Source organism: Brachycentrus maculatus, unplaced genomic scaffold (genome assembly GCF_059751285.1).
Source record: "Brachycentrus maculatus isolate JH-2025_06_01 unplaced genomic scaffold, ASM5975128v1 h1tg000281l, whole genome shotgun sequence".
NCBI classification, from domain to species: Eukaryota; Metazoa; Arthropoda; class Insecta; order Trichoptera; family Brachycentridae; genus Brachycentrus; species Brachycentrus maculatus.
This window is the reverse complement of record NW_028281032.1, coordinates 297,261-313,281: the sequence shown is the minus strand read 5'-3', so window position 1 is coordinate 313,281 and position 16,021 is coordinate 297,261. Positions and strand designations below refer to the sequence as shown.

Below are 16,021 nucleotides of genomic sequence, written 5' to 3'. Positions count from 1 at the left end.
CACATACTTTTCAGTGAGGAACTTTGCCTTTTGGAGGCTACGTATGGGATAAATGTGTATTTTATTTAAACCGCGAAATGAAGAGCAAAAAAGTTGTTGACAAAGAATTCTGCAAAGAATTTCACAAATAAAGCAGATTAACACATTGTTGTCATGCGGTTTTTACATCAACCCTGACCCTAATTAGTATTCTAATTAGGGTCGTATACTAATCACAAGGAACCGCAAATCCAATTCTGATGTGTACAAGGTTTTTTGACATCTCTCGCACTTTATCAAAAGTAGGCAAAAATAACACTTAAAGTGTATCCCGCTCTCTACCAACAGCATGTAAGATACATTTTTAAGCGTTTCCATAAACAATGTGTTAATATTTATTATTTTGGATAATTTATATTATATTTATGTCCGTCTCCATAGTGTAGTGTTAAGCGCATTTGGCTACCGTGCTGGAAGTTTTGGGTTTGATTCTCAGGGGGGTAAAAATAAATGCAAAGAATTTTTCACTCTTATATTTATTTAATATTACCTGAATTGATCACCTTGCCTTTAAATAATTAACAATCAATTCAACTACATTCAAAATTTGGTAAAATCCATGCCAAAACGGATTGAAGCAGTAATAAAAAAAGGAAGGACAACAAAGTAGGTACTGATTTGGTTGGTTTTTGATAATTGTAAGTGTTATGTACCTATATAATTTTATTTGAAATAAATACGTGTTTTTTTTAAAATTATATGAGCATTTTTGATTTTTGTGCGAAAAAATCGAAAATCTACAAATTAACTATAAAATTATGAAAAAAAAGGTCACTAAATAGGCAATTATTTTGGTATAGTATGTTGTTTAATAATTTGGACTGAAAATTGTTCAAGAAATCACAACAACAAAAAAAAATATTAAAAAAAAAACGGATATTTTCGGTCTGGAAAGATTTGAGTGCTCGCTACTGTATTTGATTCAGTGACCTTATGAACCATCGGGTGTCGATGGGGGTCAGTAGTAGTCTTTTTCTTCTTACTCTTATTAGCATCCGAGGGTGTATAGGGCATCGTTTTGAAGCAGTGTTTTTTTTTATCCTTAAATACATGAAGGAATGTTTATCAGCTGTGAGCTGTAGGTACCAGTCCAGGATAATATTAAATAAGTATTATAGTGAAAAATCACTCATTAATTTTCACCCCCTTTGGAATCGAACTTGGGACCTTCAGCACGATAGCCAAATACGCTGACCACTTCACTACTACTAGTGACGTAGTAGTAATGGTAATTTTTGTAGTGCAATTTTAAAAATACTACCTAAATGGCGGCAGCTCAAGAATCCTTGCAATTGGATGTTTATTTTCTATCAAGCTTACTATTCTAAGCCAAAAAATATGAAAAAAATATTAAAAAAATGTATATATGAAATTTCCCACATGACAACTGTGAGTAGTGCTGGAAGAAAGTGCACATATCCTATGTATGGTTTTTACACTGAATAGTATTGCCAGATAAACAGCTAGTAGCCAGGTAGGCATTGCAGTCGTATTGCTTAAATTTTCTGTCAATTGAAATATCATATTTATACATGCAAATAAAATGCTGGAATGTATTGCTTGTCCTATTTGGATGGACTGTCCTTATTTATATTAAAATGATAGTATGTCCTGACCATGTTTTAAAATATACAGTCATCGGAATAACTTATTTAAATTTGATATTGTATTACTCTGATGGATTGAATTATCGCATCACTTAAAATTTTCCAATTTCATAAATCATTTGTCACCCGTAGAACAAAGTATTTAAAATAAAAATCCTGTCATATTTAATAATAAATATGGCCAATTTATGTACTACTGATTTTGTAAAAAAAATCACTTCAAAGGTGTTTTATAGTTAACAATTTATATATTTTGCTGTTTTACGATTATATTTTTATGTAAAGATAATTACGAAATGAAATCAATGTTTTCGGGCAAAAGCGAAAGTGAAAATTTAGATTTCATCTAGTTGCTATGAATAAGAGTTTTGGAAATGTTGGTTGCTTATTGAACACATTGTTTTCGGGTGGTTTTTTCCATCACGACCCTAATTAGTATACTAATTACGGTTGTATACTAATCACAAGTAACCGCGAACCCAATTTCCATCTGTACAATGTTTTTTGGCGTCTCTCGCGATCTACCAAAAGTAAGCAAATAAAACGCTTATAAGCTCTCCACCAAATGTAAAATATAGTATGTAAAATATACTTTTAAGCGTTTCCCGCAAATGTGTTAAGATCGAAACTCAACAGAATTCTGGGTAGATATTAGATTCAGGGGTAATCCACATTGTGGGACCAGAATGGTACTTAAGATGAGCTTAAGTACTCTCTTATGGTAGAGAAAGTCCAAAAGAAGTTTTTGAGGTATCTCTACATGAGAGAGTACGGCTATTATCCTTGGCTCTACCCGACCCAGTTTCTCCAGGGTATGCTTGGCTACAATAGTTTAGAGACTAGAAGGAATGCGTATTTGATTACGCATTTTTATCGATTGTTGCGCGGTATGATCGATAATCCTGAAATTATCCAGAGCATTGGTCTGTATGTTCCCGATAGTTACCTAAGACAGCGTCGGCATAGATTGTTTCAGATTCCTATACACAGGACCAACCTGCCGATGGTTATGCCTGTAGGAAGAGCTACCGCTATGTTGAACAATATCACATTGGATATTGATCTGTTCCATGTGTCCGAAGGAGTTTTCCGAAGCGAGATTCTTCTACACATTTAACAAGAGTCTTCTTGTGTAATTTTTAATTTGTTTTTTTAATGTATACGCCTTAAATGTTTGTTTGTAATGTATATATTAATTATTGAATAAATTGAATTGAATTGAATTGAATTGAATGGCGAAGGCCCTATCACCATAATCTCTATTGGAATAATTTTTGGGCTTCAATAGTCTGCCGATAGCTGATGTGCTTGGTGATCGAAGGGTTCCCTGTCTGCCATTCATTGTATCAGGGTAACAAAGGTTTGAGATGTATACGTCAGTGCCATTTCGTGTTTTGTTCTAAACACTGTCCAACAAAGCTTGAATGCTTGAAGTTCTCCTAGTTGTTCTGAGATGTGTGAATATGTTGGTTTTCTGATTATAAATATGGTGCTATATTAAAAGCTGATTGGATATTATCAATTTGACATTGGGAGTTTTGTTTATTATGGAGAATAATACATATGTACTCAATACCATAGAACGGGGCTACTTGAACTTTGATGTGTTACTTGAGCCCAGTACAAAAAAAACAAGATTTAAATCTGAATTGTCTACAATAAGTGTCACCTGTCAGGGAACAATTAATCATGTCGATAAGTTCAGTATTGTAGACCAAATACAGATCGAAATATTTTTTTGTACTGGGCTCAAGTAACACATCAAAGTTCAAGTAGTCCCGTTCTACGGTACTTTAAAGGATTAAACCCTCAGATAAAACTCTGAACTTCTTACTCCTACAGTGTAATTAATGAGTTTTTTACTTAAATAAATAATAATAATTACTTATTTACATATAATCACATGTTTAATATTGACTTAGTATTAAAATAATAAAGATATATTTTATGTGTTGGGAATTACCTAACGTCTAAGTGACTCTGTATTTAAGTTAGGGCTTACGCAACACCACTTATTATGTCCCCACTTAGGCTCCAACTTTGTGAGTTTTATAGCCTATTCCCAAATGTGAGTGGACTTACTCATTATGTTCAAAGTTACTTTGATTTTATGTAATTCTGTAGTGAAGAATTCTAACCAAAACCACTCGCAATCTCGTTAAACGCAAAATTTATAATATTTTATGATTCTAATTTGGCATTGAACTTACTTAGTTTTATGATTTTAGATCTACAATATTAGTATGTGATCTGTTGAGATTACTGATAAACTATGGATATTAAATGCATTGTTAACTTTGTGGTATGGTAATATAACACTCCTTATCATTCATCGTTCACTTTGTATAATACCACTTTAAAAAACGCTAATTCGTGACTACTGATTTCGGAGTAATCATTCCATTATCAGGTCATTAAAATGAAATTGTTACGGTCCTACATTTCGTAGTCATACACGAGAAAGTGACCAAGTGCATTTCTTACAAAAACGTGATCATTGACTATTTGTCTAGCTTAATATTGCCCTGAAAAAGATTCCAAAGGATTTTAAACTTGGAAGTATAATATATTGACTTGGTAAAAATGACTAACTGCATTGATGTTTATTTTCTTGCCAAGCAAAAGTGACTTAAATGGCCCTCCTGAACATTTTACCTTTTGTTAGTTGGTCACTTTCTCCTGTACGACTACAATTTGTCAATATTACTTAATTGTTACGGTCTGAGTATTGTTTTTTGTTTATACACTGTACTTATGATTCGTTGTTTTCAGGTCACGGGTCTTGTGAAAACTCGGTCTGCACTTGCCACGATGGGTGGGTCGGGAAGGCGTGCGACCGGGAAACTTGTCCAGGTATATGTTTTTTTATCAGGTCATTAAATGAAATTGTTAAAGTCTGACATTTATTCAATATTACCCTAGACTGGTGCCTGAAGCGGAGGGCTGATCAACTTTCCTTTATGTGATCAAGATAACACTGCGTTTATATGATGCAGTGCCCTATGCACCATCGGGTGTGCGGATGAGGGTTTGAAGAAGAACTATATTAGTTATACTGTATATTTAAACTATGTAATATATTTGTACAAATTGGCTACAGCCGTTAATAAAATAAAATAAAATAAAAAAAGCACTGCAAAGCTTTAGGATTAGTGATCACACAGTGCAAACAATTGAATAAAATAAATCTGAATGTTTACTAACAGTATCCATAGTGCAGTTTTAACAATACCCGAGTTATTTTGATGACTCTTTTTCATTGTGTGAGTTGAATGTTTATTCAACTGTCGTGTTATTCCCGACATTCACAGTCGTATTTCTAACGTCTCTGTTTATTGCAGGGAACTGTTCATCCGATGCGGAACAAGGAACCTGTCACGAGGCCACTCAGACTTGCAAATGTACTCCCGGATTTGGGGGAAATGACTGTTCTCAAACTATTAGATATGGTAAGAAAAAAACAAACCGAAACATTTTTAATTAAAGTTTTACTTGGTAAATACCACTATTTCTTAAAATCTATTGTGACACATGTTTCGATGCATTCTGCATCATTTTCAAATACCGTGCGGAATGCATCGAAACATGTCGCTCACTCCTTTCAAGAACGTCATAAATCAAAATACTTGATTTTTCAGGAGATCGTTTTTAAAGTTTAAAAAAATAATAAAACATATTAAAAATAAATACTAAGTCAATTAGTAATTTTTTTACTATGCAACAGATCTTTTTAGGTAAAACCTGAAGGTTTTTTCTCCATTTGAAAAATATTTAGTATATTAAAAAAAATATTTAAACATAACCTTTTGATTTATGACGTTCTTGTTCAAAATTTCAGTAATTGTGCCTGAAGTATGTCAAAATATGTCATTATTATCACTAAAACAAACAGAATTTGGAAGTCTGAAATTGAAGTATCTTGAGATAATTTCATTCCAAATAGGCAGTTATACCTAAAAATAATCATCTTGGAGTTCAAATAAAAAATAAGGGTTTGGAAATTTTTTGGTTTTAAGGATAGAGGCACACAGAAAATGAACACAGATTGAGGCAATACAGTTTTATTTCTTATTCTCAAAAAATTCCAAAAAGTTAATGGTAACAATAAAAATGCTCGTAGATAGATAATACAACATACAACAGATAATAATATAGAAGTTTAAAAAATATATAAACTACTGTATAATACAGTTTTTTGATAACACTAAAGGCACAGTTACTTTTTTAATTTAAAGACTTTCATGAAAAGTTTTATGAACCCAAAGGTTGAATTGAATTCCAAAGTATTAATTTTTTTCAATAAGTTGCATAAGGTCATTCTTTTTAGCGTCAGAAATCTTAGGCTTTTGGACGAAGGCAGGCTTTAGGGGTATATTTTTATAAGGCTTAGGTTTTCTCTTAATGATGGCCTCCATAACTTCTGTTTCCCCATAAGATTCCCCATTGTTAAATAACGAACTAGGGGAATCTCTTTGAATTCGCATCACTTTAATCTGTTTAAATTGAACAGGTTCATTTGGCTTGTTTTTGAGGACACGAAGATGACCAACATCAGAGGCCGAAAGTTTTGAATCAAAGAAGTCTTCAAATGAAATTTCATTTACAGAAAATGGTGTTATTTTTGCTGTTCTCATTAATGAAATAAGACCTTCTGCCGTATAAATTGGCCCACTTTTGAGTGCTTGCTTTATTTTTTCTCAATTAAAGAGTGAACGGAATCCCCTTCGTTCTGGGTATGGCATTTTATCAAAAATTTATTTGTGATTGAATCGATATTGTATTTTCGGGTAGCAAAAATGTATGCAGCTAACATAAATTGGTTCTTCTGCTGTCCACTGCAATTATCAGTATTCTGATGATGTCATCTTTAGATGTTTTTCTTTGATCGGTTTTCTGCTTCTTTGTTGCCGGCTGAAGAATATCATCATTGACACCGCTGAAATCAAGTTTGTTTTTAACTCGGTAACCAGGTTTTCCTAAAAACAATCACAAAATATGAAAAAGACATTAACGAACTTCATTTACTACATATTTAGTATATGTACAATTTTTTTTACCTTTACTGTCGGATGTATTTCTACATAAAGCATCTTTTTGGCATCCTTTTACATCTTTTAGTGCTAATTTTATCAACATTTTTCCCTCGAGAAGTCATAATGATCAATGTAGAAATGACAAACGTAAATTACCAATTGAAGAAGTGTAGAAAAGACGCATGCTGCAATTTGTAACAACTTGCAAATAGTAAATTGTTTTACTGACAATAATGACACATGCCTAAATAAACTGCACATTATTCTTATAGTGGACGAATTTTTCTTTGGAAAAGTGTCATAAAACAAATTAGTTCAAATCCGCTTTGTAAAAAGAAGAAAGTTTTATTGACAATAGTGATATAAGTTAAAATAGTACAGTCGATGTCACGCTTTTACTGTGCAAGAACGTCATAAATCAATATAAACCAGACAGGATGCTATTTGTTTTCTTTGCAATACTGACACAAAACAAAATAATACATTCTTGATACAAAATTAATAATTAAAAATGGTCTTACCTTTTGCGTAACACTGCTTTATCCGAAATAATACACTATTGCACTAATCGACAAGAGCGTTCCTGCTCGATGGGTCAGTCACAACTAACTTATGACGGTCTTGAAAAGAACAATGAATAATTTCTTCAAAATGCAAAAACACACTTTCTGCCCTGTAGCGAGTAAATATTAAGTTAAAAATATGCCGCTTTTGCTGGGATATAGTACATTTTCTAGGCATTCCGAAAATATGCATAACTCAAAATTGACAAATTTTGATTTATGACGTTCTTGAAAGGAGTGAGCGATGTGTCACAATAGATTTTAAGAAAAAGTGGTATTTACCATCTAAGAGTCGGACGCATTTAAGGCTTGGGTGGCCAACATTTTCAGTAGCCGGGCCAAATTTTAGAAATCAGATTTCTTCCCGGGCCGTAAAACAAAATTTCTTTTATTATTCTAAACAAACATGAAATATATTGTTTTTTTAAGAAGATATGACAAAAATGTGAATCAAACGTATTATTAAGATAAGATTTAGACAATATTATTCTTATTCTCATTTGAGATTTAATATGCTTCATTCGACTAGTATCATGGCTACTGTATAATTAGCTTTTACATGGCTTTTTGATTTTGAGTCGCTCTAGCACTCAGTTTCTTTTGGTGGTTTTATGTATACTTAAAGAAAAAAGGTATGACATGCTCCGAGGGCCACATGTAGACATCCGGCGGGCCGCGGGTTGGCCACCCTTGATTTAAGGTATAAGATACGATTGACTCCCAAGTGAGATGCGTTTGAGGTACTTTACCATGGATGTTTATGTTGCAGGAGTATGGGAGGAAGTGGAAAGCCGGGATTGGAAGCCCGCCGGTACAGCGTCCCATGGTGCTGTGGTGTGGAGGGACTCCCTGTACATTGTAGCGGGGGAAGGCTATGGGAATTCCCACCTCATGTACACCTATGACTTCAATGGTAATTCATGCTTCCATTTGATTTTCAGACAAAACTCTTAAACCTTTTAATGGAACATGAAGAAAATTGTAATTTGAGAATTTCGAATATTATTTTTAGTATTACTACTGAGGTTTATTTTATTAATGTGATGGTTTTTTAATAACATACTTTCATATGTATGTATTAAGTTATTGTTTTATTTTTATTTCAAGAAATTATTGCATTCTCTCGTTTTTTGTGTACTTTTTTATAACAATGGCGAAGAAGAATATGAAAGTCTGGGTATTTACAGGGTTTACTACCCGTCATAGGCTGGTTTAAGTGAACTCTTATACACATGTAACATTCACCATCATGCCAGAGATTTTTGAGAAGTGGTGTTTTATATTTTACATTTTTGACATCTCAGCATGATGATGAAGAAGAATACGGAAGTCTTCCATATTCTTCGGAAGTCGGTGTATTTACAGGGCTTATGATCTGTCATAGGCCGGTTAAGTGATCTTTTCATCATTCTATCTGTAATTTACAATCACACCACCAAAATTTCTCCTACATATGTATATCATTAATCTCATGACTAAAAACTCCTACATATATCATTAATCTCATGACACTGTACATGTGAGTTCGCTAGAGCCATCTACGACCTGTCATTTGCTGGTTAAGTGATCATGTTATTCATTATTATTTTTATTTCCTTCAGTCGAGATGTCAAAATGTAAAAAAATTACTCCTAAGTGCAGAACCCAAGCTTTGTGAATGCTGTGTTATATCGCTCACTCCTTCCAAGAACGTCATAATAAAATAACTTGATTTTTCAAGAGAATGTTTTTAAAGTTCAAAGATATAACACAATGTATTAAAAATAAATATCAAGCCACTTATTGAACTTTTTACTGTGCAACAGATCTTTTTAGGTAAAACCTGAAGGTTTTTTCTCCATTTGAATAATATTTAGTTTATTTAAAAAAATAATTAAACAATACCTTTTCTTCAAAATGCAAAAACAACACTTTCTGCCCTGTAGCGGGTAAATATTAAGTTAAAAATATGCCTCTTTTTCTGGGATATAGTACATTTTCTAGTCATTCTGAAAACATGCACAACTGAAAATTGACGATTTTTGATTTATGACATTCTTGAAAGGAGTGAGCGATATGTCCCTCTTACCACAGGCGGAGTTTGGGAGATGGCCCATCCGTCCAACACTGGGGGGGCTCCGCCCCCTCGCTATGGCGGCAGTGCAGTGCTGCACGGAGACAAGATCTTCTACTACGGGGGCGTCGTGACCGCCGTGCCCCCCGTGGGAGCACCCAACCAGCAGCGCCACCACGGAAGGTATTGCCATTGCGCCCCCTATCTGCACTATAAAATAAAAATAGTATTTTTTCTTCTTCTTTAATTGTTAGTTATTGGTCCTCGGGTCGACCAGAAACGCATGTGATTAACATGTATAGTTATAAGTGTGTGAATAGCACTATGGTAGTGACGTATAGTATTGTCTGCATGTTTGCAAGTACACAAAGAGTGCTGCCTTTAGAGAATGATTTTTTTTAAAAAAATTAGAGTTTCAAGTCTCTCCAAACGACTCTAAATATGATGCATCGATTGGTTACCTATAATTTCTTTCTTCGAGTATGAACTGATGGAAAGTGATTAATTAAATAAATATTTTATTTCATTGACCTTTCCCTTACGGTGTTAATAACTTTTGCATGCAACGGTGATATTTATTTTGTACGCCATATGAAAATGTGGTTTAAAAACGGGAAAAATGTGAATATTCCTAAATGTTGCTTTTACTGACCACAGTTAAAGTTGAAATGTAACAATTTTGTAATGTTAGCTCTGGTTAGTATCTGAAAATGAGATAAAAATACATCGCAAGTAGCCGCAATAGCTAGCGTAGTGACACGACCGCCGCGGAAGACGGTCTGCGCACTATTGGTGCAGTAAACACACTACGACATGCGAGTATACACAAAGCACGCCACACACGCACACATCGAAAAATGTTTGTGTATTGGTGATTTTATGCCCAATTTTTCACAAATTATTTATTTCTGTCGCTGCAAATGAATAACTTTATTTTATAATACTGTCATGTAATACACAATTATACTACGGAGGAATACAAAAGTTATGAGCCCGTATTTATTAATATTCATATTTCATATTGATATTCTCATTTTAAAAGTCGAGTTGTAGTAAATACATATCACCCTGAGGGGAAGGTAAAGATCTTTAATTAAATTTCACAAAACCATTTTATAATCTTGAAATAATAAAGAGCAATTCATCGAATAAATTGTTTCTAAAACCGTATCTTTTATTATTTCTTACATATATTTTTATTATTATTTTGGTTTATTTAATTGTCAGTCAAAGAATTTTTATTGTTTGTATATATTTTCCCTCCAGGCACGTCCCGACATCCCACTTTCGTGACTCTGCGGGCCACGTCAGCCACGCGCTGCCGCAGGAGGCCCCCGACGCGGAGACGGGCCGCACGGCCGTGTCTAGCGAGCTCTGGGCGTACGACATCAGCGCCAAGACCTGGGAAAACATCACCGTCAAGACCGAGCCGTGCAACAGGACTGTCGCCATGTGCGGTGCGTTGGGACTTTATTGTAACTCTTCTTCTTTCTGTGCCACTTCTAACGAAGATCGGCGATCATCATGGCTATCTTCAATTTTGATGCTGCAGCTCGGAACAGAGATTTGGTGCTTCTGCCAAACCTTTGTCGTAGGTTTTTCAGCCATGATGTCCTTCGGCGTCCTTGAGTTCTTCGCCCCTCAATCTTTCCTCGTATGTTTAGGTGGAGAAGATGATATTTTTCATTTCTCATGACGTGTCCGAAGTTCATCAGTTTTCTCTGCTTGATGGTTGGTAGGAGTTCTTTCTTGTATTATTGTATTGTATTTTGTAACGCATTCTACCGTAAAAGCCTGTATTGGTTTTCCACCAGCTCCACACCGAAATTGCCCTTTTTTATTTAGGTTTTAGGGATTTTTTTTGTTAATTAATGTTTTAACTGGTGGAACAACCTTTTCCACTCTGACCAATTTTTCTCAAAACTGATCAGCTACTCTGATAAAAAACATGCGACGTTTTTCTACCATTAAAATAAATATTTTGGTTCCCTAATTTTGGGACACTCTGGCAATTCGTATGACCGTGTTAATTAAGATTAACTGTATTTACCTGAAATATTTTTTGGTAGAATATACTTGGGTGATAGAGAAATCAGTGATTAAAGTTATACCTGTGCCGGGCCAGACACTGTGGCCCACGGAGCTGCCTACTAGAATCATACGGGCCAGAATGTGGCCATATCATGTGGCCATATCATGTGGCCAATCATATGGCCTACAGAGTGGTAAGAGTTAACATTGGAATGGTAAGGGCTAAATAATCTTTTCATTATTTTTTTGATGAATGCAGGTCCATTGAGCAGTGCTGGTCATACGGCAACTGTGGTTGCTGTTCACGAGTCCGGCTCTCATAGGAAACCCACCAAGAAAATGATAGTCATCTTCGGGCATTCTCCGCAATTTGGCTACCTCAATACTGTGCAGGTTGGTCTGAGTACATTCAATATAAAATATGATATAATTAATGTGATGTTGAAGTCAGGAGGAGGACTGGTACGGCGTAACCTGGATATAATGATTTTTAGTATAATAATTTACTTGATATACTTAACTTTTTTCTAAATCCTTTGAGATTCATTATACTGAGGCTCGTATAGCTATAAGTGCTATGACACTTGATACCAATCTTGACAAATATTATTTATTGATTTGTATAACTTTCTGGGATAACATGATGATATGAATGTAAAAATAAAACACTTGTATATTACTAATTTTTGAGTTTATTCATGCAAACATGATTAATTTCATTAATTGATTCGGCAGTCACTTTGTGGTAAAATCTATCCATTTTTAATTTAAGTTTTACTTAGTAAATACCACTATTTAAGTTTTACTTAGTAAATAGTGGTATTTAAAACTTTTAGTTTCTTAATTATTTTCAAAAACTACACATATTTTCATCAATAGTTTTTATGTTCATCTGTTGATGAGAACATCTGTAGTTTTATAAACTGTTTGCTTTTACTTTAATAAACTCAAAACATGGTCTAATATAAGGGTTTTATTTTTATACATAAATAATCTGGGGAAACATATTTGAAAAAAAAAAATATTTCTGGTCAAAAATCAAATGGGGTTTTGTTTGTATAACATAGTTGGAAGTGTAATGCAGTTTGTATGTAATATTCAGGACTTTTTTTCAAAACAAAAAAAGGTCCCGAAACTCACTTTATTCTAAAAAACTTTTTACTAAAAAAAATATATTAAAATATTCATTACAATACCATATTTTATAATTTTTACGAATTATATAAACAAAGATTGTAATTACGTAAACACTTATATTGTTTCGTCTAATTGATTTGGAAAATTAAAAAAAAAACTGAAAAAGGTGCCAGAACGCCATTCCACCACGTTATGTGGGAAAAAAAGCCCTGGTAATATTTATATAATTTTATTTTAACAGGAGTACGACTTCGGAACTCGCGAGTGGTCATTGGTCCTGACTCGCGGTTACCCGGCCAAGGGTGGTTACGGACACACGGCTGCTCTGGATGACCTCACCGACAAAATCTATGTATATGGAGGGATAGTCTCAGAGTCGGAGAGTAATCAGGTATGATTATTCATACTCAAAACTTGAATTTTACGCTAAAACATTTTTACATGTTGACTTGAACGTACTCACGGAAACACAACTGAATATTTGTGTCAATCTAACTAACTACTATTTTAGGGGTAGGCAGAGAGAATAGAATGCCACATCACTCTGTATTTGCAAACATTCATCGCCTATTCTAAATTTGTGCATCTCATACATACCCGGTCGATTATTCCAGCTCCTCATCTTTCAAGTATTTGAAATACTTGTTCATTCCAAGTTTTTATTGGTCTTCTTCTTCTCCTATTTCCAACTATATTTGCCTCATAAATTTTTTTTACTGTTCTTTTTCCCTTATTCATAAATATTTTTTTTTGTTGATTTTTTTCATACATATATATTTTTTTTGCAGGTGCTTAGTTCAAACTTGTACAGCTACAATCCTGGCACTCGAATTTGGACCTTATTGGCGCATGCTCCGAGTGCTAGATTCCTGCACTCGGCCAACTTTGTCACCCCGGGTTAGTATTTATTGTTAACTTAGGAAGTTATTTGAATGGCATCAATTGTTATCTGTATTTTGCCTTTGTTTTATGTAATTAAAAATCACGCTAACACTTCATCAATCTAATGTGTTTAAAATCGAATGTTAAGTAAATAAATTAAGCTTTTTTTTCAAAGGAATAGTCCGCAAAGCACTAGCGGGACTAATAAAGAATTATAATTTTAATTTTAATTTTCACTCATTTTTATTTATTTAATATAGTTACAAGTTTTTAAAAATAATTTAATTCATTTTCTAGACATTTCTACTTTTACAATCTTAAAATTAATTACACAGTCCTTGTACTGCAATGTCGTACTACTTGTAACTCAAAATCATGTCATACTTTTTCAAATTACAGAGTTTTGACGAAAGCAGTAAATCTAAATATCCCAAACTAATTTGATGAGTAGTGATTGGGTTAAAATCTGTGTTTTTTTTTCTGTTGTCTAGGCATGATGATTGTGTTTGGTGGCAATACGCACAACGACACTTCACACAGCTTCGGCGCTAAGTGCTATTCCAATGAGGTGCTGGCGTACGACGTATTGTGCGACTCCTGGCACCACATCTCCATACCTCATCATCTGAGAGAGAGTAAGTCATTCACTTTGTGATTTAAGTATATTCTAAGATTTATTACAACTTATATTATTTATTAATTTGGCATTGACTTTGTGGAATGACATGTTGATTATTTTTAAAAAAAGGCTGCGATATAAAATATACTGGCCAATCTGCGAGAAATCTAAAAATTAGAATCAGAGAACATCGCCATGGACTTACTATGTAGTAATTACTTTTCAGAATTCGCAAATCACATAATAGAAACTAACCACTCATTTGTCTCAAATACACTTAAATTATTACACTCAGTTACAAACAATGGTCAAGTCATGAATAATTTAGAAAATTTAGAAAAAAACAAAAATTTTATTTCTGGTAAAGCGTTAATTAATATGCTTTTTCAAAATGTATCACCATTATTATATATGTTTTCTTTTACAAAAAGTCCCATTCCTAAACCCCCCCCCCCCCTTTATTTTTTACTCAATTAGCCTCTTTATATACCTAAATATTTTATGCTCGTTAGTTTTTTGTAGAGGAAAACATCTGTAGTACTGAAACTAGTCCTGTGTAATGAAATAAAATTTATTAAGTGGTATTACACATTTTCAAATACAGTGTTTGAAAATGATGTAAAATGTATCGAAAAACGTGTCACAAAAGATTTTAAGAAATAGTGGTATTTACCGAGTAAACTTTAAAGCAGAAATGGATGGATATTACCTCAATGTGACTGCTGAATCAATCGATAAAATAAATAAATATTTGTTTCAGATGTAGCTCGTTACGGGCACAGCGGCACGGTGTTTGAAGGTTCGCTGTACATCTATGGGGGGTTCTCGGGTCAGCTGCGGCGCGACATGCTGCGCATGACCCCAGGCACGTGCCGCGGCCGCCCGTCCCCGCTGGCGTGCCTGTCCTCGCGCTCGCTGCTCAAGTGTGTCTGGGACACTAACCTGGGCCTCTGCTACAATGTGAGACTTTGCTTGATTTTTTTTTACATGGGAATTGCATTTATTATTTACCTTGCTTATTATGTACAAGGTTTATAGATCATCAAGTGGAGTTTTGTTTCTTCTAATTAAATAAATTTGTTTTTATTTCAATCTGTGTTGGAAACAGGAGGGATAATCTAGTGTGGGCCAATCAGGAACTTCTCAGCATTTGCTCATTTGCTGTGAAAACATATAAAACTCCTCAGGAGAAGGCGGACTGTTGACTGTCATCAGCAGACCTTCCGTTCCACTAGAAGAGGGATTGGCATTTTGTGTCCTACCTTGGTTTATGTTACCAATGTCATTCACTATTTTTATCACTTTGCCCCAACCTTTTCATCGCCACGGTCTGGTCTGTTTGAGAATTTTACTGCGGCCAGCTGAGTGGGGCATTGTTTTTATATTTTAGATTGCTATGATTTAATAATATTAATTCAATTGCATTTAAACATGCCCTCAAATTAAAATACAAATACCAAAAACAAAAAAAAACAAAAAAACTCATTAACTGCCACAGCAATTTTCAGAATTCTGGTCTAAAAAGCTTTTTTCATTTAATCATATTGTATTATTAAAAACTCTGATTATAGTACATCATTAATTTAAAATTTTCCAGCATTGATTTTTCGTTCTTTTCCCAGAAGCCATCTTTTCTTATTAGAACTGATATACTAGGAATTTTATCTTATCTTAGCTGTACGAATATGGCAACTAAAGTTAGTTGAGTATAGTTTTTAAAAAATGCGCCATTTAAATGCTCATACACAGTCTTTCCATAGAAACTCAACTGTTCATCAGCACTTCCTACTTAATTATTCGATTTTGCCTCTCCTCATTGTCGTTGTAAATTTTAAATTTACTTTAAATTCAAATGTGTCATTTTTGCGACAGGTCACGGAGGTGGCGCGTGATTTTCTACGCGTGCAAGATCCCGATTTCGAGCAGAGCTACGTCAAGTGTCCCGAAGAGAGTCGGGATAGGATAACACAGAGAATGCTGTCGCACAAAGGTAAGAATAACTGGTTCCGTAAATCAAGTTACTTTAATATTTCCAATATTATTAATATTTAAAGCAT

The 16,021-nt window shown here is 34.0% G+C and overlaps 1 protein-coding gene across 1 annotated transcript in view; it reads left to right on the top strand.

Moving 5' to 3' along the window:
• dsd (attractin-like protein dsd) overlaps window positions 1–16,021 on the top strand; it is a 44,043-nt gene that overhangs the window by 10,775 nt on the left and 17,247 nt on the right. Inside the window, exons 4-14 of the mRNA XM_088267086.1 lie at window positions 4,419–4,499; window positions 4,988–5,095; window positions 8,012–8,155; window positions 9,316–9,478; window positions 10,562–10,752; window positions 11,586–11,719; window positions 12,705–12,854; window positions 13,252–13,360; window positions 13,837–13,980; window positions 14,725–14,924; window positions 15,837–15,954. Coding sequence (XP_088123212.1) covers window positions 4,419–4,499; window positions 4,988–5,095; window positions 8,012–8,155; window positions 9,316–9,478; window positions 10,562–10,752; window positions 11,586–11,719; window positions 12,705–12,854; window positions 13,252–13,360; window positions 13,837–13,980; window positions 14,725–14,924; window positions 15,837–15,954 — 1,542 coding nt within the window. The remainder of the gene's footprint in view (window positions 1–4,418; window positions 4,500–4,987; window positions 5,096–8,011; window positions 8,156–9,315; window positions 9,479–10,561; window positions 10,753–11,585; window positions 11,720–12,704; window positions 12,855–13,251; window positions 13,361–13,836; window positions 13,981–14,724; window positions 14,925–15,836; window positions 15,955–16,021) is intronic.